At 37.1% G+C, this 26705-nt stretch overlaps 1 protein-coding gene across 1 annotated transcript in view; it reads right to left on the bottom strand.

Moving 5' to 3' along the window:
• Window positions 1–9948: 9948 nt before the first annotated feature.
• The window catches only part of LOC110372910 (protein eiger), a 49980-nt gene continuing 33223 nt past the window's right edge, over window positions 9949–26705 (bottom strand). The window contains exons 3-8 of the mRNA XM_021329928.3: window positions 21629–21770; window positions 18609–18756; window positions 15111–15210; window positions 14620–14704; window positions 10574–10725; window positions 9949–10361 (exon numbers count right to left, since the gene is read on the bottom strand). Coding sequence (XP_021185603.3) covers window positions 10074–10361; window positions 10574–10725; window positions 14620–14704; window positions 15111–15210; window positions 18609–18756; window positions 21629–21770 — 915 coding nt within the window. The 3' untranslated portion in view covers window positions 9949–10073. The remainder of the gene's footprint in view (window positions 10362–10573; window positions 10726–14619; window positions 14705–15110; window positions 15211–18608; window positions 18757–21628; window positions 21771–26705) is intronic.

The raw sequence follows: 26705 nt of genomic DNA on the forward strand, positions 1-26705 counted from the left end.
AATATAGAAATATGTACTTACTTTCTCATTATTTTAAGATCTACGACTGTGCGCAAACAGACACAGATGGTTACACAATTACACATGTAGGATAACCTCACTCGGAGGAGTTGTAAAATTAAGGGTTGAAATAAAAGTACTATTGAAGTCAGCCACATCGATTGACGTCTGATTGAATGAGCCCGCCGCAAATTACATGACTTCACTAAAATGCAATTAAACGAAACTAATTAAAATAAAACTTTCCTGCTTTTCCACAATCACAGGGAAGAGAAACATCTTTACATAAAACGGTGATGCAATCATATTTAGCGAAGTTGGGCCAAGTCTGATTACCATCGGTTTGTCGTGGGCGGCTCTGTCGCAAGTGGACTGAAACCGCTGGATGCATGAAACTAGTATTCGGAGGGAAATATATAAAGTTCCGTGGGCGGAGGTCAGGGATATTGAATATAGAGCGTCTTTTGTAAGCATGTATGTGGGTAAAAAGGTTGAGTTTGTATGTTGTGAAGTGTCACTTCCCCGAATTTTAGTAGAAATAATTTCTGCGTATTTTGTGTAGCTATCACAAGTTTGCACCCAACTCTAAATAACGGGTTGTGTAAGTGCAAAAGGGAATTATTATAATATTATTACATAAGCATATCTCAGCCCCTATTTACTTAATTGAATTTATCACTGCGTACCTACATTTACCTATACACAATTTAAAATTCATCCTTCAACTAATTTGCTTATGTTATTGAAACCTACAAACATGACGGTAATTAAAGGACATGAACAAAAATTTCGCTTTCAATTAAAAAAATATCCTATACCTACTGTTTTACTCACAAAAAAAAAACAATTTAAAAACTATTTCACATTTTCTAGCTGCGTTGAAAATGCTAGTCGAAAGCGCAGTGACTGACATGCAGACAGCTCTTATCCCCGGCGCATTGAGCCAGGCGAGCCATCGAGCGAATAAATCCCAACTGTCGAGCGTCGCGTCCATCCCAACACTATTGTTGTTTTCGCGCCTTTATCCGCCAGAAAAGTGGCCGCCATTGTTGAAATGTGCGGTTTTGGCGCGGTTTTGTGTAGTTTTGCTGTTTTGGATCGTAGATTTTTATTATAAGAATGTTTTACATTTAATTTTAAAATGTGTAAGATGAGGGTTTTTTGAATTTAAATTGTAACTATTGTGACTCTTTTGTATTAAAATTGTAGGTACATCTGTCGTGTGCTCTTTTAATTTTTTTTATATTGGTTTTCTAAGAAATTATATTTTGAATGGAAATTTTACTTTTCTCAACATTTAATGAAAGCTCGAAGCTATATCTTTAACAAAACTACTTCGAGCACACAAAATCTGGGTAAAATATGTTCTCGCATTGTCTACAAATTCAATTAAATTGGTTAATCAAGAGCTTCCACTATGTAACCAATTAAACAACGCTTTCATACATTAATAAATCCTAGAATAGTTGCTTCATGAGACCTTGTATCCCCTTATATAACATCTAGCGTCTAAGATTAATGTCTTGTCTTTGGGGACGGTCAAACAGTTAGGTATTTCAGCTATATCTCACTAAATACTGACCTAAACATATATACTATACATGGACATTGTTCGAAATTCCTCTAGAAACATTCTAGTTCAAAAATGGCTTACACGAGTACTGAGAATCAATATAATTTTCTTGTTATTCTACAAAGTTGTACAGACGACAACACAAGGACTTGAAACTAAGGAACAAGGCTATTGTTACTGTAAAACTAAGTCGTATTTTACCTTGAAAATTGTAGTTCTTCAAATTTCAATGTTTTAGATATTTAAAAAAAAAACTCTCGATGTAAAATATAAAAACTAGGCCAGACGAAGTTAGTAATTTTACATCGTAATGTCCGAAAAAATATTGAAAGTATTTATATAAAATGTATTTATGTGGTTTTTATGTTTAAAACAATTACATTTTTGAGTTGCCTATAGCCCATTGATGTCCAATTAAAGCCTCGGTTACGCTCTAAAATGTGCTTACGTACCTATTTAATTTGTTGATCTCAAAGCTCTTAAAGACAGACAAAACAATCAAATAACAAAGCAATCAGACAAGCATTTAATTTAAAAGCCCTTTGATGACACCGTCGTATACGACAGTACGTTAGATTCCTCTTACAAGAATGCGGGCGACTCAATCTAATGAAATTGTTGAGCGACCCTTTCTTTTAGCTGATTGACATTATATGACCACAGTATACCCTAAGAATAACGATTCAGTCAGGCTCTAGTAATGTAAAGTAAATACTAGAATGTAGGATACACTGTTTAGTAGGTCTTCCTGGAAGAGATCGTAGGAAAAGTAAGTATGGTAAAACATCGGGATAGTGGAGCGATCGTTTACATTAAATTAAATTGCAATTTTAAATTTTAAGAAATAATATGTTTTCCTTGCGTTTGATATGGTCGATATGAAAAATTGCGCTGTTCATTTTACGCTGGGAAAGATATTCTAATTTTAAATTACTGTCACCAGTCAGGAATGCCAATAAGGTAAGTCGTTTAGCATACAGCCTCTACGGTTTCAAACTTATTAATTGAATCCATGTTGAATATGCTTTATTTTCATGAAGTGCCGCTACCTTCTTGATCGTCCATTGTCTAACTTTTGAGAAAGAACTTCGAATGAAGCTTTGAACAAAGAGTTTTATGGATTTTTTCAAGGAATTCCATAATAGAATAGTTATGAACGGTAAGCACAGCCACTGGCGGCCACATAACAATTATAGAACTATCCACAACGAGTGTATCGTGGTCAATACATATAGCTAAATAAACTATGATTCATGTTATCAGCGGTTCGCTTTCCCATGTCGCTCATAGGAGTTAATTGAGGGTAATGGAATCAGTAATGGAACAATATTATGTATAAGGCTAATCGGTTTAATATCGATCCCTGATTGGATATCGGGGTGCAATCGACTCGAGTATAGGTATTCTAAAATCGAATAATAGTTTAAGGGAATTTGTATAAAGCTTCATAATTAGTTTCTGTATAGGCACGTTCGATAAGTAGCTTTGCGTTGTTGTCATTACTTAGGTAAACAAATAGATGGTAATTTATATTCAAAGGATATTGAAACTTTTGTTTTCTTTAATCTTTTGCTATTATGTGTTTCTTACCAGAAATAAGTGTTTCTTTTTTTTAAGGAAAATCTTGTTTTTTCTGCAATCTTATATTGTAAGATATATTTTTTGAGCGAGAGTTTACATCATAGCATAGCATCAACTATGAAAAAGTCCACTTAAGATATTTAAGTAAATTCATCGGAACCGAATAATAATGAATTGAGCATGAAGATGGCAACAAAACGATTACAAAAGCACGGCTAATAATATAAGCAGAACTGCTAGAAACTGGAAAAAAACAGACAGTATTTTCAAAGTAAATTCTTGATACTCGTAGTATTCTTTTATGTTATTTAAACGTTGTTAAAAGCTAAGAGCTACCTTACGATGTCACAACCAACGTTACAGCGTAGTGCAGGACCAGCTTATTATGTTACGTTAGTTAGTTATAAAACTTATATGGAAATATTTTATCTTATCTAGGCCATGATGCAGGTAAGTACATTCTACTATACTTTTATAATAGCAGTTTTCCCAGTAGGTAAGTAACAAGGAACAGGATTTTATATCATGCCAAGATGAGACAGACGACAGGCTTGACCGATGATGGTGTTGAGGTAGTTTCAATGTAAAGTGTAGGATAGGGTGTTATACTTATCGCATCTGCCTAGTCTTTTCTCAACAACTATAATATGTTGGAGTCGGCTTCCAGTATAACCTGGTGCAGCTGAGTGTAAGTGAATTGCAAAGAGAGACTACCTATCTGACCTCTTTAAGCCAGTTCCCCGGGCAATTCTGTACCCCTGTGAGATTTACTTATCTAGAAGTTATGCCAAATTGCCATGAAAAGTAAAAGTAGATTTTATAAGTGCTACAGTTTCTGACGTTTTAATTGTTTCATTTAACATCTCCGTTCTTATCAAGCGCTCGAACAAACTATTGACCGACTTAAGTTTGCAGAGGCACCCATAGACTGTTTTGTTTAAAATGTTCATAAGGTATTTTTATAAAGTGGTTGCCAAGCAACACGAATGGTGTTATCACTCAACAAGTAATTTCATTTGTAATAATAAATTCTTGTGACAACGGACGGCCCTTTTTATCGTAGCTACCTACCCGGTAAAATATCGTCTTTCATGAATGTAATAAATTGAGCCCGGCTCCAGTGTAGCGAGGAATTTGATCCTATTCACCATACCTTCCGGCTTCCTAGTTGAGCTGGACACTGTCCGACAGGTGAATAAATGTGGTTATACGGATATACATATTTATAAGTCGACGTTTTGTATGGCGCCAATTTATGTGCCCTGCGTAAAAAAGATGGCGGCATCCGTCCCATTGCCGTGGGATGCACATATCGCCGTATCGCAGCCAAGTTTGGCTGTGCCTACTACAAAGAAACCCTGGCCGCCAAATTTCAGCCCTTACAACTAGGTTTTGGCTCGAAGGGGGGTTGTGAGGCTGCGGTACACGCCCTTTCCACGTATGTAAATAGCGGGAAAGGAGAGGTCATCCTTAAGGTTGACATTAGGAACGCCTTTAACTCCGTAAATAGAGATACCTTGTTGACGGAAGTTAAAAATGAAATTCCAAAATTATATAAATTTCTTTGGCAGTGTTATAGACATTCAACTAAATTACTCTATAAAGACAAAGTTCTAGATTCGGCAGTCGGATGTCAACAAGGTGATCCTCTGGGGCCTGCCATTTTCAGCTTGGCTATTAACCCTATTATTCGACAGCTAAATTCTAAATTTAATGTGTGGTACCTCGATGATGGGATCCTAGGAGGCGACGCAGATACTGTAGCTGACGACTTTAGATTTTAATACAAAAATTCGACTCCATTGGCTTACAACTAAATTTATCAAAATGTGAAATCTTCATCCCTGATAACAACCAACAAGTCTTTTCGAAATTCCAATCCATAGCTCCAAATTTGACAGTACTAGAAAAAAGTTCCCTTCGCCTCTTGGGATCACCTATTCTCGATGAGTCCTTCAACAGTTATATTAACGAGAAAATTCAAAATTTTAATGATGTTTCAGAGAGATTATACAAAATCAGTATACATTCGGCCTTCACTTTGATTCGGTACTGTTGTTTTGGACCAAAATTTACTTATATTCTTCGCTCCTCACATATATGGAAGCACCCACAAGTTTTGGACAAAGTTGACCAAATTATCAGAAGCACCCTCACCTCCATCCTCAATGTGGCCTTGGACGATCGAGCCTGGCAGCAAGCTGCACTCCCAATACGCATGGGAGGTCTCGGCGTCCGCAAAATTTCAAGTGTTAGTTTACCGGCATTCCTCTCCTCGGTTCACAGTACTGATACATTAACCAGAAAGATATTGTCGTCTTCTGCACTGGTTGATGTTGAAGTACCGTGTTTGACCGATGCGCTGGATGCCTGGAAAATGGCTACTCCCAATACGGATTTGCCCGGCAACCGCTGCTCTCAGAGACAATGGGACGGGCCGCTCTGTAGCACTATACGGAATAATCTATTAAATACGTGTAATAGTGCTGCTGAGCGTGCCCGTTTGTTGGCTGTGGGAGAGTGGGAGTCGGGCCTCTGGTTACAGGCGATCCCGTCATCTAGCATAGGCACTATGCTGGATGACACAACGTTCCGCATCGCTACATGCTTACGGTTAGGCGCTCCTGTGTTGCTCCGCATCGCTGCCATTGCGGTGAAGCCGTCGACAGCCTCGGGCACCATGGTCTGTCGTGCTGCAGAAGTGCTGGTCGTATTGCACGGCATGCCAGCATTAACGACATTATCCGTCGTGCTCTTTCCACCGCCGGCGTGCCAGCCGTGTTAGAACCTAATGGACTGGTACGTGACGATGGAAAGAGGCCAGATGGTATGACGTTGTTGCCATGGAAGTTGGGTAGGCCCTTGGTGTGGGATGCAACGTGCGTCGTCACCCTGGCGCCATCGCATCTTCCCTGCACGGCAGGTCATGCTGGTGCGGCTGCTGCTTCTGCAGAGACCACCAAGCGGCGCAAGTATAGTAACCTTATTGGGAACTATACTTTTGAGCCGTTTGGGGTCGAAACGCTCGGACCATGGGGCCCGAGTTCGCGGTTACTTTATAAGGACATCGCGAAAAGGCTTGTCGACGCTTCGCGTGACCAGAGGGCTGGCTTATTCTTCGGACAAAGAATCAGCATTGCCATTCAACGTGGCAATGCAGCCAGTCTTCTGGGCACGTTTCCGGAGGACAGTGATGCGGAGGAATACTTCGACGCCTGATCGATGCTCTTTTATATTTTATGTTTTATGTTTATATATATTTTGTATATAGTATTTTATTTTTAGTTTTGTATAAAGATAAGTAGTTTAAGTTTGTATATATGTATAGTGTGTATATTATAATACAACATTCTTGTATTTTGAATAAATAAAACTGCAAAATAAAAAATAATAAGTCTTCGTACATAGTATTTTTGGTTTATTGAACTTTCGACAGAATGGGAATAAAGTTGGTCCTCTAAAAAGATCCCGACGTATTGAGAGCCTCCCCCTTTTTAGGAAGTACAATACATATTTTTGGAATACATATTTTCCTATGTTTGCCTAAACTGTGTGAAACGACTTATGTAATTTGAAAAAAAAAACAATTGGTAATTTTTCATACAATTTATTTTCTGCACTTACAAAACATGAATATCAAAAATGCAACGTTGCATTTCAACTTATTCTATATTAAATAAGAATACCTATGTACGTACAATAAATTACTTTAAGTTTTAACGTTAGTAGGTACTTATAATATCAATGGTATAACAGATCTTTCGATTGATTCCTCGATATATTACTAACATACAAGTAAACATATATTTCAAACAATAAAAACACGAAAATATTAATTTTAATTCCTTTACAATACTTTTAAAATATGTACCAAAAAGTTTGCATTGCTCAGCTGTTCTTTTGCCAAAAAGGCAATACATTCCAAATGTTGCTAACACAAAAAATACAATCATTGTAAATTCAGTGAAGTCGTCATGTACGATCTGTTTGCATAATCACACCAAATGCCAATCAAAATAAACTAATTTGTTCCTATAGTTACCGCTTCGTAAACCCATAACAATGGCACTTTCTTGACTATTATAACAATAATTATCACTTTCTAACACATTTGTAATCCTACAAACATGTTCAGACCACAGAGTAAAACTAACTTCGAGTTACGAGAGAAAAAGTTCCAAGTTCTAAAGTCCCGAGTCTTAGGAACTACACTACGAAGTAATTATTAGTGAGAGAGCCTAATAATTTTGAACAAAGGAGTTTTTATTCCAAAACTAGCTGTTGCCCGCAACTTCGTCTGCGTGGGCAATATAGAATCGTCAAAATACTACTTATCCCGTAGGTGCATTCTTTCACGTGACAGTATAATTAGGATTAGCACTTAGCAGTCGCATAGATTCAATGATCAAGGTTGTGTTGTGGATGTGACCATTTATCTAAACAAAAGAAGTAAAGTTTGTGACGTTGTGAATATCTCTGGATCTAGTCAGCCAATTTGGAAAATTATTACGTATAGTGCGTAAGTAATTTTCACAGGAAACAGCTATAATCTATGTCTATATGCTTTGAGTCTGACAAAGCTATCATTTGTACATTTTCTGCAGCTGCTGTGACTAATCAGAAGCCAGAAAGTCTGTCAGTCTTACCATGGATAATGTCTTGTAATGTGACTGGATTGAAGAGATCAGATAGGTAGTCGCTCCAAGCAAAATATTGGTACTCGAACAGATTCGGCGACTGGAAGCCAACACCAACATAGTTGGGGAATAGCTGGATGGATGATGAAATGAGTCATCATCATCAGCAGGCGCATAGGGTAGGATAGTTTCACTTACTCACTATGGTAAGGCTGACCCCACATTAGGCGTGCGCGATCCTCGGGCGTGTGAGTAGCGCGGGCGTCGCGAGCGCGCTGCGTGAACATCGCGTTTTGCTGCCCTGCGGCATGTGTGAAGAGTGCAAGCGACGCGCTCGAGTTGCGTTCTTACCCTTTCGCCCGCTATCCCCGCCGCCCGCTTAACGCCTTAGCAGTTAAAGGTCAAGGAGAGCGGCGCGTGCGCGCCGCGAGCGCGCTACAAATGCCGCAGGGCAGCAAAACGCGACGCTCACGCAACGCGCTCGCGACGCACGCGCGGCGCCCGAGGATCGCGCACGCCTAATGTGGTGGCCTAAGCCGGGACTCCACCGAAATGTTTGCATTAGTTCACGAATAGGCAAAATGTACGTATCTGAGAGAGTCCACTTCATGTGTGCGTACTTGAAACCTGCAGTTTTGCCAAGATTTTCAAAATGTACGCTCGCAATTTGTCATTTCTTGGTGGAGCCAGCAAATCAAAAGAAACATAAGTGTTGTATACTGTGCGTCACTACCGCACACTGGGAAAATTTCGCTCTTGTGGAAGACGTTTATATACCATATTTTGTGTCACACGTAAACAGGACGACAGTAAGTATCCACCGAAACACTTTCAAAGATCTGATGAACGAACAAATCAGACCTGACTTGGTCACCTGGGGCCAATCAGAGCTCTATGACGCGATAATACGCTTTGGCTCCTACTGTTATTGTGGTTTCTGAAAATTTATTCACCTCATTCAACGATGAATGTAATTCTGATGGTAGTGTTAGGTAGTGTTCAAGTGTTCTTAATAGTATTAAGAACACTTGCTTAGCGCAGAAGCTGACGTTGGCAGGTTGACCTCTTTTGACTTCTCGAATAGGATACCATTGGTTTTTGTGCAATGCACACCTGCAATGCATTCTGGATTAGGATAGGATATAGGTGGATAGGATTTGCAACAGAGAACAATTCTGTCTTTGTAATTGAATGATATCAAACGTAGTTTTATATAAAAGGTGTTTTTTTAGACTTGGCTCGGGTCTAACTGAGACTGTTCGTAATCGTGAACAGTGTATTAATTGCGATCGGAAGTTGAAAGTAAGCATGTCTCTGGTATGCGACGCGTATTTTGTACGTTTTCAAACGCGATAAGGCAGCTCCCATTTCTTATCTGCACTTTGTATCTGGGCTGGTTTTTAAAGCTACAGAAGCCTACAGTATCTCACGCTTAGCAGCGCTTGCGAGAGATAGATCCTGATTTCTTCTAGGATTAAGTTTTCATATTTTGCATCAGAAAAAATAATACTACTCACTCAAAGTAATTTGTTTAAGGCCACCACATTAGTGGAAGATAAGCTAAACTATGTTTATGAAAAAATCCTGATATGAACTCCATCTGTAACTTTAAATTATAATTAATTGTTCCACTAACGTCATCATTTTTGACATAATGTTCAAAAAATAATTTAGATGGCACCGTTTTAAATTTGGCTGAGATCTATTAATTTTCCTTTCATCAAGGTAATAATTATAGTTGGATTTTGATGTGGCACGGCAAACTGACAAACACTATTGAAATGTCTATCGAAAAATTACACTACGTGTTAAAATATGGTGAATTACGGAAAATACACAACTCCATCTGTTGAAATAATAGTATATAAAGAATGTAAATGGTTATTCATTGTTATTTACCACCTCGCTTCTTGATGTATTTTATTTACCACAGATGGAGCTACTTTAACCTGTACTGTTTTGTCAAACAGATTGCGTGTCGTAATATTTTACATCTTGAATTCACTAAATTAATCATATCTTTTGATAGAGTGAACCGATTTCGATGAAACAAAGCCTAAGTAATACCCCAAGTTACGTAGAACTTTTGTATATAAGCATTGTCTGCATTAAATTCGTAGATTTTACGTGAATCCCGAACAAACAATCACTTTCTACAGATTTATTATATGTATAGAAGTCCTTATTCACCAGCTGGAGAAAATTTCTACCAGTCCAAAGACCTTCCATTTTCAAAACTGTCATTAACCTAAGACTTGAACTTGGAGACACATAGTCAGGTTCTACAACTCTTGTACCGGGTCCTCAGCATCAGCCAGCTTGATGAGGCCGATGAAGCTCTTCTCTGGCTGCATCAAGGAGTGCCTGTCTCCTCCCGTGTTCCTCACTGCTAGCATGTCATTGGCTTTGAGGAACAGTGCTGCAGCTGAGAAGCAGGAGTTCGGCTTGTCGATGTGGTCTGTTGAGTGGGTGGATTGGGTGCATTGCAGGAGTGTCTCCCGACCCTCGATCTCGGGGTTCGTGCGGTGGAGCACCCAGGAAATGGTGTCGTGGCTGTCCAGGTAGTAGATCTGTGGAAAGCAAACGATAGTTACAGTTTTTGCACCATAGATATCATTAAAATGACATTTTCTGCCTATGGTTGGCTTGAACGTTTTAATACTTCTTGCAGCGGCCGTGGACGCTTCAACTAGACTATTATGCCTATTTCTCCTTTATAAGTAACTGGCGGTTTATTTGCTTTTGGCCCTATTTTTAAACAAAGAACAGTATGACAAATTACCTGCACATAAACAAGATAGACGCCAGTATGGTGCACCCGCACGTGTCCGTTGCGGGTGAGCGTGGGACGAGGGTGTGGGGACGCCACTGTCCACGGTGCTGGGTACCATACGTCATGTGCTGCGCCGTGGGACACGCGGACTAGGCCGTTACCTGGAAGAAAGAAAATAATTAATACCACACTTTGTAATGTCTACAAAAATATTTTGCTACAGATTCCTTCTTGGAGGTCTCATTATTTCGTAGAGTTGCATGTGTGTCACCATTTCGTAAGATGAAAGATGCAAAAGCTTGGGACAAGTCTGCTTCCGTGTTTTGACTTCCAAAGTAAATTATTATTACATATTATACTTAAATAATTATTATATTCTGTTCTGATCTTTTTGTCCAGTGGCATGGTAGAGAAGTTTAAAAAAAGCCCGCCGTTGGGTGTGGTGGAAACTTTCAGTCCTGACTGTATCAGGACAATTTATTGGTCCCAAGGGGAATGATTTACACCGTAGTCCAATCATGTAATTATTACCTACCTAGGTTTTAAAGTTAATAAATATAAAAGTGTTATGTGACCATTACTTTCAAGGGTACCTATTGCAGCTATTTGATAAACTTTCACATTGAGACCTTTCACATGATCTTTCTTAAGAATCAATCAATGATTTTTTTTTTATTCAGGGATGACTGAATCAGAACCTACTAGTATATTATAGCAAAGCAGCTTGCGTTACTATTGAAACTGGCTGAATCGGCATTCAATGCAGCCTTAATTTTATTTTTTTAAATGAGATTTTGGTCATAATAATTATATTGAAGAAGATAAAGTTTTCAGAACAATCTTTCATGGGCTGAAAATCTATAGGACAGATTTTTTTTTTTATTTATTCTGTAATCATATAGTTGACGTCATAGGCAACTAACGTTAATGAAATAAAAGAACATTCCAGTATTACGAAGGACATACATTATTAAGATACCCTAGTATTCATGTCAAGAATGTTTATATAGAGCTTTTCTAACGTTTCATTCTATTAGTTAGATTGTATGTATTATGTTCAGACATGTTATGATATCATTATTATCTACGCATGAAATACGCCACATTACGTGTCTTTATTGTATGAATAATATATCTAGAAAACTGAGCTTAAATTGCGAATAAAATATGAGATTTTCTTCATGTTTTCTTGGTATTTAGTTTTATGTTTATGTAAAAAGGCATGTTTGTCCGTCGCGACGCATAAAGAATATTACTAATCTTGTGCAATGTTTATTCAGTATTTTATTTCATAAACTAGCTGTTGCCCGCAACTTCGTCTGCGTGGGCAATATAGAATCGTCAAAATACTACTTATCCCGTAGGTGCATTCTTTCACGTGACAGTATAATTAGGATTAGCACTTAGCAGTCGCATAGATTCAATGATCAAGGTTGTGTTGTGGATGTGACCATTTATCTAAACAAAAGAAGTAAAGTTTGTGACGTTGTGAATATCTCTGGATCTAGTCAGCCAATTTGGAAAATTATTACGTATAGTGCGTAAGTAATTTTCACAGGAAACAGCTATAATCTATGTCTATATGCTTTGAGTCTGACAAAGCTATCATTTGTACATTTTCTGCAGCTGCTGTGACTAATCAGAAGCCAGAAAGTCTGTCAGTCTTACCATGGATAATGTCTTGTAATGTGACTGGATTGAAGAGATCAGATAGGTAGTCGCTCCAAGCAAAATATTGGTACTCGAACAGATTCGGCGACTGGAAGCCAACACCAACATAGTTGGGGAATAGCTGGATGGATGATGAAATGAGTCATCATCATCAGCAGGCGCATAGGGTAGGATAGTTTCACTTACTCACTATGGTAAGGCTGACCCCACATTAGGCGTGCGCGATCCTCGGGCGTGTGAGTAGCGCGGGCGTCGCGAGCGCGCTGCGTGAACATCGCGTTTTGCTGCCCTGCGGCATGTGTGAAGAGTGCAAGCGACGCGCTCGAGTTGCGTTCTTACCCTTTCGCCCGCTATCCCCGCCGCCCGCTTAACGCCTTAGCAGTTAAAGGTCAAGGAGGCGGCGCGATGCGCGCCGCGCGCGCTACAAATGCCGCAGGGCAGCAAAACGCGACGCTCACGCAACGCGCTCGCGACGCACGCGCGGCGCCCGAGGATCGCGCACGCCTAATGTGGTGGCCTAAGCCGGGACTCCACCGAAATGTTTGCATTAGTTCACGAATAGGCAAAATGTACGTATCTGAGAGAGTCCACTTCATGTGTGCGTACTTGAAACCTGCAGTTTTGCCAAGATTTTCAAAATGTACGCTCGCAATTTGTCATTTCTTGGTGGAGCCAGCAAATCAAAAGAAACATAAGTGTTGTATACTGTGCGTCACTACCGCACACTGGGAAAATTTCGCTCTTGTGGAAGACGTTTATATACCATATTTTGTGTCACACGTAAACAGGACGACAGTAAGTATCCACCGAAACACTTTCAAAGATCTGATGAACGAACAAATCAGACCTGACTTGGTCACCTGGGGCCAATCAGAGCTCTATGACGCGATAATACGCTTTGGCTCCTACTGTTATTGTGGTTTCTGAAAATTTATTCACCTCATTCAACGATGAATGTAATTCTGATGGTAGTGTTAGGTAGTGTTCAAGTGTTCTTAATAGTATTAAGAACACTTGCTTAGCGCAGAAGCTGACGTTGGCAGGTTGACCTCTTTTGACTTCTCGAATAGGATACCATTGGTTTTTGTGCAATGCACACCTGCAATGCATTCTGGATTAGGATAGGATATAGGTGGATAGGATTTGCAACAGAGAACAATTCTGTCTTTGTAATTGAATGATATCAAACGTAGTTTTATATAAAAGGTGTTTTTTTAGACTTGGCTCGGGTCTAACTGAGACTGTTCGTAATCGTGAACAGTGTATTAATTGCGATCGGAAGTTGAAAGTAAGCATGTCTCTGGTATGCGACGCGTATTTTGTACGTTTTCAAACGCGATAAGGCAGCTCCCATTTCTTATCTGCACTTTGTATCTGGGCTGGTTTTTAAAGCTACAGAAGCCTACAGTATCTCACGCTTAGCAGCGCTTGCGAGAGATAGATCCTGATTTCTTCTAGGATTAAGTTTTCATATTTTGCATCAGAAAAAATAATACTACTCACTCAAAGTAATTTGTTTAAGGCCACCACATTAGTGGAAGATAAGCTAAACTATGTTTATGAAAAAATCCTGATATGAACTCCATCTGTAACTTTAAATTATAATTAATTGTTCCACTAACGTCATCATTTTTGACATAATGTTCAAAAAATTTAGATGGCACCGTTTTAAATTTGGCTGAGATCTATTAATTTTCCTTTCATCAAGGTAATAATTATAGTTGGATTTTGATGTGGCACGGCAAACTGACAAACACTATTGAAATGTCTATCGAAAAATTACACTACGTGTTAAAATATGGTGAATTACGGAAAATACACAACTCCATCTGTTGAAATAATAGTATATAAAGAATGTAAATGGTTATTCATTGTTATTTACCACCTCGCTTCTTGATGTATTTTATTTACCACAGATGGAGCTACTTTAACCTGTACTGTTTTGTCAAACAGATTGCGTGTCGTAATATTTTACATCTTGAATTCACTAAATTAATCATATCTTTTGATAGAGTGAACCGATTTCGATGAAACAAAGCCTAAGTAATACCCCAAGTTACGTAGAACTTTTGTATATAAGCATTGTCTGCATTAAATTCGTAGATTTTACGTGAATCCCGAACAAACAATCACTTTCTACAGATTTATTATATGTATAGATGACGCTGTTGAAAAGTCATGAGACAATTATTTTAGCTTTCGATGTGCTTGCCGGTTTTTGGAAACACGCATTTAAATCGTCGTATGCGGTCATTGATATACAAATACTGCATGCGGTTTACCTTTACGTGCGTAATACAGCTTAGCTTATACCCACTTAAGGCAGATGGTATTCTCCCAGTGCTAGTACCTTCAGTATATTATGCTATCAGTTCATACATTACCTTTGTAATGCTCGTGTATCTCTGGACTCAGGTGAGACGTGTTACCATGGAAGTGCGCGGCAACAAACGGCCTGCGAGCACCCTCCTGCAATCAATGTCATAGAGGAATTAGACTGGACACTCCTTTGTGGGATAGATTAGCAGGATCTATGGTATATCTGGGGTATTATTGGGGTCTGGGTCAGTATTGTTAAGCCGAGTGATCGCCGAGTAATATCTGCGTAAGGTTAAGGTCATGTTATTTATAACTTTGTAGTTCCCCCAGCGGTGTGACCCTTGTCCCATGGGAGTTACTTCGATCACCCTCATAAAATACCGTTCCTTAATAAAATAAACTATCTAAAATTGAAATAATCTTTCTAATCAGGCCTGTTAGTTCTTAAGATTATCGCCTTCAAGCATAACTTACAAAGAAACTTTGTTTATAACATTACTATAAATATTATGGAGATTCCATAAAGTTAATGGAGTACAGATGTATGGAGTATTACCTCATAATCACTGTTCCTGACAGTTCTAGTAACGGTATGCATCGCCATCTTAGCCGCGGGCACGTAGTCCAAGTTGGGCGCGAACTTCTTACTCTTACGTCTGAAACAACACCACTGGATCAGAACTTTCACAAACCATTGCGATAACTATAAACCGCACTAGTTTATGTACTTATGTACTAGGTTTCTAGTAGTTATGTTGTAGAAACTACTTAGAACTTATTAGTTTATAATCTGTTTGTTTGAGGTTGCTAGGCTTCTGTGCTGGTGGAACTTGAAAGGTGGAAGTCTTAGAATTAAAAGCATACTTCACTTATCTTGAGGAATTGAATTATCTTAAAAAATCAAGAAAAACTAAAAGTTAAATAATTCAAGGGGCTTGGAAAATTTACAGTCGCCGGTCGGCTCGTATGAAAGAGCAAAGTAGGTCGTTATTTTTGATCTTGTATAATTTTAATAACAAAAATGTATTTCATTACGTATTCCTTCATATTTTTGCAAGGGAGATGAATCCGATATATAGAAATTTTATTTTTTCTGCTTTGAAATTGAGCACAGAACATATTCGCTCCCAATAGACTAACAAGACAGAATAACCTACATTTATACACACATATACATTTTTTACTACATTTTATCAGAAAGAGAAAACAAACGCAAAATCTGGAACCCAAATATCCTTGAGGCATTTCCAGCCAGCATGTTCGAGGTATACAACCTCCATATTAAACAAAAGAACATGAATATTCAAAGTTGTTCCACCTTGTTAATGTCCCTTGTGAAACAACAGTGAGCTAGCAACTTTACCGCGGTTCCACCTGTAAGCTTCGAGTTAGCGGCCTCATTATCCAGCCAAGCGCGAGCCACCAACTTACCTCATCAACGTGAACCTTTTCATTAAAATCGCTCAACAACTAAAAAACTTGAAGTTTTAATTACTTTAACTCTGAGTTGTTTAGCTGGGGTTTGCTTGTTCAAAGGGATTATAAGTACAAACATATAATTATGTTCCATTTAAAAGTTACCACACTTTTTTAATGAAACGGGAACAGTCGTTAGTCACTTTAGTTTATGGTAATGTAAATGTTTGAAATAGCTATAAGTTATAAGAAACTATGTTTTGAGTCATCATCCTCCGAGCCTTATTCCCAATCATGTTGGGGTCAAACTATGTTTTGAGTATTACCTTATATATAAATTACTCGTATTATTTTCCTTGTTAGGTTTCCAGCCACCCAGACATAATTAGTCCCGGAAGCGTGGTTCTAAGATATCTAGTCACACACCCCAACCCCCGCAAAAGCAAGTTGAGTAAGTAGTTGTGCTAAAATATTAATTATTTATCCCAGAACTGTGCTTAAGAAAACAGAGTTGACAGACAGACTCCTAGTTTATTTATCTTACTTGAGACGGTCGTATTAGTAGACTCAAATTCAATGGAGTTAAATTGGGCAAATGATATTTACACCACATTGGATTTAGGTTGGATATGATCCATTGAATTGAAATTGTTCCAAACCAAACGTTTTGATTTACTTTGATTAATGGATTGATGGATGTGTAATTTTGATTTTTTGGGGCATAAAACTATCGACAGTGGGTTTACCTTTGAGTTACAACTTTTTAGGGCATAGCAACTTAAACTACAGATGCCTTTCTTGGTTCATTTCTTCATCACTCAAACTCTATTACCATCTTGTCAGTGTGACAGAACTGCTAGGCATATAAATATATTTTGTAGACAGATTTTAGATAGGCAGTTATTTCAGGCTACAAGTAAACAAAAAGAAATCTTTTCGGTCCTATCTTTTATTCAAATTTTCCTTTTATTTCCAAAATAACAAAAGAAAAACAACTTAGCACCTTTTCCAATATTAAGCAAGCCTTGTGTCAACTACTTTCAATTAACACAAAAGGGTGGTTTATAGGGCTTCCATTGCCCTTCTATTGAACCCGGTAAGTGCCTGAACTTGTCGCGACGGCACGTGACAGCGGTACGTTCTAACAAGTTTACCTACAATATTTGCAGTTGGTTCGGTATGAGAGGTTGTACCGTGTTTGCCTGCAAGTGATCCTGCTGGTGACATGGTGGTCTGAAAGTTGTACATTCGCTCGGCTGCAAGTGTCTATCACCCTACGTGTCAGGTTTATGAACTTTATAAAACAGCGAGGTCGATTGCCCTCTCTCGGAAATCTAAGGGATATCAGCGGTCATACAAATTTTTGTTAAAACTGCAGCATTTTTGTTGGACTGTACCACCTCGTACTAAAAGAGGGTGTGTCGTGCCAAGCTTCGGTAAAGGAAGCATTAACTCAATCATTTCATTTCTACTTCAACTTGCCAATTTTTATATAAAACAGAGATCTGTTGGCCAAGAACTAATTGTTTTTGGCTAATTCTGTATTATAGATACTCAATTCTATCTATCTCCATGTACGTATACTAGACGCTACGAATACCAAGAATTCTCCCCACAGTAGGTACATAGGTTGATTTATGATAAATATTTATCCTCGCACTATATCTGAAGTGCTCTTCAATACCTGGCTACATATCATAGCGTATGTACCGTTTGCACACGTAGGTAGAACGTTCTGGAGGGTCAAATATTTGTGTTGTGGTGGCAACGAGTACTCTTCACAGTAATTATGTTTTGGTATCATAAGGCTCTTTGTTTGAAATAGGCTTACAGAACAATGGTTTTTCACATGAACATATTTCTAGTGAACATACACTATTTAATTGCTGTATTTTCTACATATCTGGAATAGGTAGCGAAGATTCTCACAACAACCTGACATTTGATCCGTAGACACTAAAAGACGGGTTCCATCATTATTTCAATCAGTTCTGACATTGTTTCTTATAGCTCAACAAGAGCAACATCATTAAGGATCCTTCTTAAATTGACAGCGAGCCAAGATGGCGCGATAAAGATAGCAATAAACACAATAATCCATGAATAGTTCTCATGATGAAACCCGAGATCGTTGCGGTCACATTCCTGATTGCTTCGCGACCCTCCGACTCGACATACCTACCTACCTACCTACCCACCCATATACATATTTGCTTCAGATAACCACTGGAATTTGCGGTCTGCTAACGATTAGAACTCGTCCTATAAGTAGTTTGAACGATTAAGAAGATGCGCAAGTAACTTGAGTGGAAATATTAGGGTAAAACCGAATAGGGAATTGAGAATTTAGGTTCTAGATTTAATAGTCTGGTTTCCTTTTCTGTGGCTGGAGTTCCAAATACTAATAATTAACTAAATTGTTTAATTGTAGACTCGGTGTTTTTGCAACCTTAATATTTCAAAACCTAAATATCAAAGAGCTTTTCTGAAAAGCTCAATGACTTTTAAACAGAATAATGGCTATAGGGCTTGTCTCAATAAAAATCATCATTTACGAAATACGAATTAGTTTATTGCTATCAAAATGCCACTTTTAAGACTTGCGGGTTGTTCCAATGAATCAGTATTCAATATTTACCTGTCGTCAGTCTTAGCCATGACCCTGGGTGCTGCGTACTCATCGATGGAGTCTGCTGAGGAGTCGGAGATCACACTGCGCTTGTCTCGAGATAACTCCTCATCTGTAGGCTTCGTTGGATGGACTGGTGTTGGGACCGGTGCCAGCTCTGTAAGGGCACAAATAAAGGCATTAACAAAATAATAGTTTTAAATAGATAGTAAAGAAGAAACTCTGTACAGTTTTATGTTTGTTTGAACATAAAACTGACTAGTTTTAGAAGTAGTTCCCATGGGACGCCGGTAAAACCTCTGATGGAAGCTAGTCACAAATAAACTAAGAAAAAAAAACGATGTCAAAGTAGTGCACTAATTAAAAGAAAATGCGGGGAACTGAAGACTTGAAAACGGTGCCTTTGAGTGGAACCTTTTTTTAATTGCTGTTCTTTATGATGAAGTGTTTTATATTTTTCTCCGTCATAGGAAAAGAGTTTTTAATTGTTATTTTTAATTTAACACGTGGTGCACTTTCAAAGTAATCGAGATTTCTAAATGAACCATTTTAATTATCTTTACCACTTTATTATAAAACGTGGTCTTATAAGGTATCCGTCCTTTTGCTTGGTTTTTTTCAAGATGAGGTGTAAGCCTGGAAAGAAAACCGGTACTTTTTTAAGACCTCGTTTAACGATAATAAGATGGTTTAAGTTTTACTGTCCCTTGTCGTCCTCTTGAACTGTACCAAACTATAAACATTTATGACATAGTGTTCCCATGGGCGGGATTCACGGAGGAAGGAAAGATAGCGGAGGTGCTCCAGGGACCGTAGGTCAAGCAAATATTAGAACTAACGAGTCGCTCATTGAATATTCAAATATCAAACAATCTGTCAAAGGTTCGTCCTGATTATGTATTTTCAAAATGATGGGCTGCTTCCATACAAGGCGTGTAAGAGCTATTAACGTTCCTCGTCCCCCGAACATCCGCATTTTGGCGCACTTCTTAGAAGATTTTGCGATATGATATCTCCGCTAGTCATTTTGTTCTCCATGGCACGATTCCTCTTTCATTACACCAAGTGGTTTGAATGTAATCTATCCTAGATATTACTTCTGACCGGAACTGGGTGGTTAAATACATAAACATCTCGTTTTATTACCGAGAATGTGATTTGGCAAAATTGCAAGAGGAAGCCATAAAGGTTTGTGAATCCAAATATTATAGTTATGGTTGCGTAATGACGTAGATTCTTATTAACGGGTGTGTTTTGTTTTTAAAGGAATTGAAATTATGATGTTGACTACATTTGACCTACCTAAAACAAATGAAATACAGAAATCAACCAGCAACAATCACAAATACACGCAATTTATGAAAAGGAGATGGCCAAATTTTCATAGAAAAAAAACCCAGAATCGACAGCAATGAAATGGTTACCAATAGGTTCTTTATGATAGACCTTTGATGGTGCCAAAAAATCAAGACTGAAATCCATGGGGTATAGGAGCTATTTCATATTATCGCAAAAATAGGTTATGTTGAATATATGTTGATTTTAAAGATTATTAACATCAAGGGACATAAAAAAGCAAAGTAAACTAACATTATACAAGCCACTAGTAATAACCCCATAGTTTCAGAGTTGGCCTGGTGATTAAAAGGTCTTGTATTTAACCACTCCAGATACGATTAAGCACCGACCTTACCTACTTGGAGAGGTTTCGCAGTTACATGCAACCTTCACAACTGGTTATGAAATGTTTTTGGAGAAATTGTCTTTGAAAATCGCGCCATGTGACATTGTCAAATATAAAAAATGACTTAGCAATGCAAAACGGGTCTGCATTCAACTTCTAACGAACATCAAACAGTAAAAGTAAACTTTTTTGTGAACTAAATTCTTGATCGAAAAAACGTTATAAAAAGAGAACCCCATGGTTTTTAGATGATTTGAAATACTTTTTATAATCCACAAATTATACTGAATCCAATCATACATATGACGTTCCTGTCGACTCTGGGTGTTTTTTTGGCCATCTCCTTTGTTTATTTTAATATGTCGTTGTTTTGTTTTACATATTATGCTAAATAGACATGGCCATAACCAGCCATGTTTATAACCAGTTTTTTTTCCACATTTCATTTTTAGCCGTCAAGTTGTTATGCGAGGTTTCGCTGAAACCTAAAGATTGTCTGCTTCACGTTCAACTGTATAGAATCTTAAAGTTCCTTAGAATCGAAGCAAACTTCGGAATTGTTTAACAGCTTTCTAAACTACGCCGAAGTGATCGCTTAGAGTGAAAACATCAGAAGAATTTAAGGGAGTATTTTTAAACTGAAGCGTATCTTAGAACCAGCCTAAAAACATTTTGTTTCTTATTTCAATATTGCATCCTACCTTTATTTATTTAACAATTTATGTACACATAATTAAACACGCAGACAAAAAGAAGAATATAACAATTAAGTACAAAAGCACAGCTTATTTATTCCTAGGCTTCTGTGATAAAACGAGGCGTTCATTGCCGCTTTTAAAGATCCAAAGGCTTAATTTATATTATACCTTTATAAGAATATCATAAAGGTTTGATTCTTTACAGACTAGGTAAGGCACTAAGGAGCTTAACTATGAACAACTTCGCTTCAAGTACTTTATAGAAATAGTCCTCAACTACTTGCTGAGAATTAATAGAATATTTTCCCGTAGGTTCTATAAAGGCAAAATTTATATGGATTTTCCTTCAGGGTTTTATTTGCCTCCCCAGTTTACCTATATATTTATATTTCTCTGTCTTAGGATCCGCTTAAAGTTCATGTACTGATAACTATAGTTTCAGAAATGTACCTTACAATGTCACTCAAATATATCAAAAAATCTTCCTTATAAAACCCGTGGACATATTGGTTGATGATAAGTATCACTTTTCAGTCAGAGATGGTGAACATCAAACGTGATATTATCCGAAGGCAGGCTCCTCTAAAAATAGAAACGAACTTTTTTCATATGCATAATCTATCATCGAATAGTACAGAATTTCTTACCAGGCAAGTCAGGGTCCTCAGGGTTCTCGTTGAGCCTCCGCCGGATCTCCCTGATGTTGGACAGCACAGACTTGTCTCCGAAGCTCATGTCACTGTCCACAAAGTCCTCAGGACGAAGGTGCACCATGTTCGTTGTGCCGATCTGAAGTGAATAAGATGGCAACATTATATTTTTGAGTTTGTTTGGTTTAAGGGATCAATCTTGTGAACGGCTGGTCTGATTTGAAAACTGTTTCAGATGGCCCATAATATGTATCTAGGAAGACTGTAAGCAATTTTTCTGTCATAGATATTAATTTTCTCGTCAAAAATTCTCTTCTTCCGAGCCTTTTGCCCAACTATGTTGGAGTCGGCTTCCTCGTCAGAAATTATATCTATACTAATATTATAAAGCTGAAGAGTTTATTTGTTTGTTTGAACGCGCTAATCTCAGGAACTACTGGTCCGATTTGAAAATGTCTTTCAGTGTTAGATAGCCCATTTATTGAGGAAGGCTATAGGCTACTTTTTATCCCGGTACGGGTAGTAGTTCCCACGGAATGCGGGTGAAACCGCTGGCAGAAGCTAGTTATCAATATGTCTAACGCAATATAAAATTAATCAAACTAATAGATATTGATGTATGCAATTACTTATATGTTAAATATTTTTTGTAAATATATTTCATATGAATGAATTTCTGTTGGCAATTTGGCATTGAATTAAATCAAATCAACCAGTTCATTCATCGATGTTAATGATAGAGGAAACCGTTTGCATAATCTAGTCTTTATTTTAAAGATTTTTAAATATCAATAACACTTATCCTGGCGCCAGTGGTTCCAATAAATTAATAATTAATTATATTTGGCTCGTGCGTCGCCACGGGACTATAGTTCAAGGCTATCTATACTTGCAGCAGTTGCTAGCGAAATAAGTGATTTTACATTTCATATTATATTAGTTTGTACCACGGAGGAGAAATTTGTCCTCCGTGGTTTGTACCTATATCTTTAACAGACTGGTGCGTACACTACCTACCTACCTTCTGGACCATCGAGCCGGTAGGTAACGCAAAGGTCTGGTTAGGTAGTAATAGATGTAGTCAGTCCGTTACAATGAATATTTCAGATATATTTTTTTTGTGAGATTTAATCAAAACAAACGATATCAAGGCCTTTAAAATAATTACTTACGTTAGAAAAGAAAGCATTTTTCACAATTCCCTAAGCTTCATTAGAAATGACCCAAATCGTTCTACAAAAACAAAGCTTAAATAGGTCATAATAAATCCGAATTAAACAATAACAAATATGGTAAAGAAGTTTCAAACAATGAAATGTACTGAAAGACCATTTTTCAGTCAAAGAGATTCGATTAGATAGATTGGTTGTATAATTAATGTCCTTTGGCATTTGCCTATACTGCGACGAGCAAACACTTTCTTCTTTTTTTGGGAGCCGGGAATTAATGAATTTGTGTATGCACCTATAACTTATAACATTTGCCCAAGGGCATATATTTTTGCAATTTTTCTTTCAGCCTGCATTACATGCATGTTTATTTAAAAAAGGGTTAAAATATTTCCCTTCAGTTTTCCTTTATTTTGTAATGTGAGTCAGTGAATGGACCGGGCGGGAGATAAGTGCTCCCGATGATAGCACTCTGGTGAAAGTACAAACAGACAGTGTTTATTTAACATTTGAAACAACCAGAATTTTTTTCGGACTGCTAACTGAAACGTTTTTAGTTCCATTTGATAAAAGATTGAATATTTTTTTGCGTGAATGAATATTCATGTCAGACATTTTACGTTGTAGGCTTAAATCCCTTTTAAAAGACTAACATTTAAAATTGTATTTTCAAAGCCTCAAAAAGCATGAATTTACACAAGTTTTCTTTTTGGTCCTTTTGTACGAAGACCATATTACCTATTATTCAAACTAACTGAATAACTTGATACTTTTTTTAAGTATCAGGAATTAAAGGCAAATGCTTAAAGATGGTACCCACTTAAAATGGCACACAAAAACAGAGTGTTCTTCAATATCCACTCAAAATAACCGATTGACGAAAGAGACGTATCAAGGCCTCATCGAGACGGGTGCGATGGACACAGGAGCACCACTTGACAACTCTTGCGCCACTTTTAATGCCGTCAGACGTATTCAGACGTATTAGAGTAGGTACCCGCAAACTGTAGACTAAACAGTTGGCCAACAGTTGATACAATGCTTTGTGCGCTTCGAGGAATACCTCGAAATTGGTTTTTAAAAGAAAAGCTTGATTTTAATCAGATTTTTCAGTTGATCTGATACAGTTGAATACCTTTAGTACATAGTACCGATAGTATATAGGTATAACCAGATCACTGTAATGTGCGTAGTGCGTAGGTACGACCATTCATCTTCATACTGATTTTATGAGCTCAAATTAATCATCGGCCGACTAAAAGTTTGCAGTGTGGGAGTACTCTTATTGATTCAGACAATATTTAGAACGGCCGATTAATTTCAGGGTTGTATATGAAATCATCGATGAAGACAGACTAATATATTAAGAGTAAAAAATAGGAATAATTTTGAATACCTGACCAAACAAGTCTGGTGATAAGGTAATATAACTTTATACTAAATTTTAATAGCCTTGAATCCCTAGATAATAATATGAAGCAGGATTTGAAAAAAAACATGTTAATGAGGTCAACATTATTTTTAGCTAACTGGCTATTATTTATATTAACTACAAAAAACATTCGATTTTTATATTAAAAGCAACTAATTTTTAACGCTTTTGTACCTATTAATTTACTTTAATGCTATCAGACGATAAAAAATATTTATGTAGTGTGTTTCCAAACAACTAGGTATTAAAAGTACAGGCAGACGCAAAACTATAGTATCAAAAATATTAATAAAACCAAGCAAACCTCATATTTGTGCAAAAGGATACATATTCCAAATATAAAGGTTTGAACACAAATAATAGCATGTATGTTCGAAATCCCTAAAGTATTTGCGGCCATCTTCCCATTAATATTTCATCGGGACTTGGTTTGATGCGTATCGATTTTCATATTAATACCTCAACAATGAAGCTTATTCAATTTTACTTTGATATGTGTATCATTTATCATCATTGACAGTCGTTAAGAGGAGTCAGAAGCCAGAAAGTCTGACAACTGGTGTTGACAAGAAGTACCTATCGTGTTTCACATTTAATTGGGCTAAGAGGAGTCAGATAGACAGTCAGTCCATGAAAAACACATGTGCGTGATAACTGGTAAAATCAATCTGGAAAACTATGCCAACCAATGTGATAACGTAACATTTCCTCAGGAAGTTTCCAATATTATTTAACCTTGTCTTCATTGATAAATAACACTCATTTATCGCACGTTACAAAATAAATTAACAGCTTTAAAGCCTAACAATAAAGCCTAACTTCTAATTATAATATTCCAGTCTAGGTTATAAAAAGCATGTTCATTATGTGAAGTCTAACCTGCCCCGAAGGGCGGCACGGCTGATTAGCTTGCCAATAAAATTCACTCTACCTTCGTCGGTCTGATGTACACCCATTAAGGGTTTTAAAAGAAAACACTACTATACGTAAGTATATTTGGAAATTGTTATCATTAACTAAATAATTTGCCTAGCCTAGATACCAGTGTTTTACTAGGAGCGATTGCCTATCTGACCTCCATGAGTAGGTACCTCCATGAGTTTATAATAGAGAAACTGCCTGACCTTCACAACCCGGGCTACCACGTTACCCGGGCAACCACATCCTTTGGTAAGATTGGTTGTCAAACTTATCATTCAGTTATAATCATAAATATTTATTTGCGTTAGTGAGCCATAAAAATATGCAAGCCGTCATCAAATGTCACACGCAAGTATCAAATTTTACTTGCATATGCAAATGTTAAAAGGTCTGTCTGACTACTTAATATCAAGCTTTTAAAACAGTTTATGAAACTAATTTGCATACAGTTTTTAACGTAATGAAATATTAAATATTGTGTCATTTTTCGTCCTTTTTAATGGTTTTAGAGATTAAACAATATTTTTGACTTCGTTATGAATTAATTACTTTAGCCATTAGCATATTCATTTTAAAATATTTATATTTTTACCAGATTTCAAACGTTTAATTAAAATTATCTAAATTAAAATCATGTTGATTTTGATCAAACTTAGTTTAAACTATTAAAAAACCGAATAGTAAATTATACGTACAGGGAGATAAAATATTTTTATGGTCAAAGTAATGCAAAATTACTTAACCCTAATAGCATAATAAAAAAGGCTTTTATATCCATATTACCAGGTCGTAAATACCTATTTTACGTTTGTTGCCATCATCACTGAAACTTTCAGCAAGATAAAACAATCTCCGTGGAATTTGAAATTGTTCAGCATTCTTCAGGAAAAGGGATCGTACCACCATTTCCACATAATTCGGAACATTTCGGTATATTTTTGGTTTCGAGGAAAATCCCGAAATAACTTTTTGTTTTTCCCCTAAAGCAGATTTTGTTGTTCATCACTCAATTAGGTTAAAATATCCGTTAAAGTATCAGTATCTCATTAATTAAACAGGAATTTTGTAATAAAAGTGATTGAATTTCGTTGTGAAAATGTAAAATATGATACTGCGTACACCCTTGTTAATAAACATGCTGTCAAAAATGTAATCCAGGTTTTATTATAGCCTGGGTTCATGTTGATCTGGACAGAATATTGAGAGAAGTCAAATATTGTAATTTCGGGACAACCTAGTTTATGAAAGCAGTTTTATTTATAACGAAAACTTTTAATTTTATACGTTCTCAATACATGAGCTATCAAACACTGAGTTACTTTTTCAAATCGGGCCAGTGGTTATTGAGATTAACGTTTTCAAGTCAACAATCGAACTCTTCAGCTTTATAAAATTACTGTAACATTCTGTTGATACATAGGACCAATAAAGTGTTAGCCTATACTCATTCTGTCGAGAAAATATCAACTGAACCGAGACATAATCCAGCCTTGACCGCCAGACCACTATGCTATGTATACGTAATTTATATCAATTTGCTCCATTTTATAGG

This window comes from Helicoverpa armigera, chromosome 3, assembly GCF_030705265.1.
Source record: "Helicoverpa armigera isolate CAAS_96S chromosome 3, ASM3070526v1, whole genome shotgun sequence".
NCBI classification, from domain to species: domain Eukaryota; kingdom Metazoa; phylum Arthropoda; class Insecta; order Lepidoptera; family Noctuidae; genus Helicoverpa; species Helicoverpa armigera.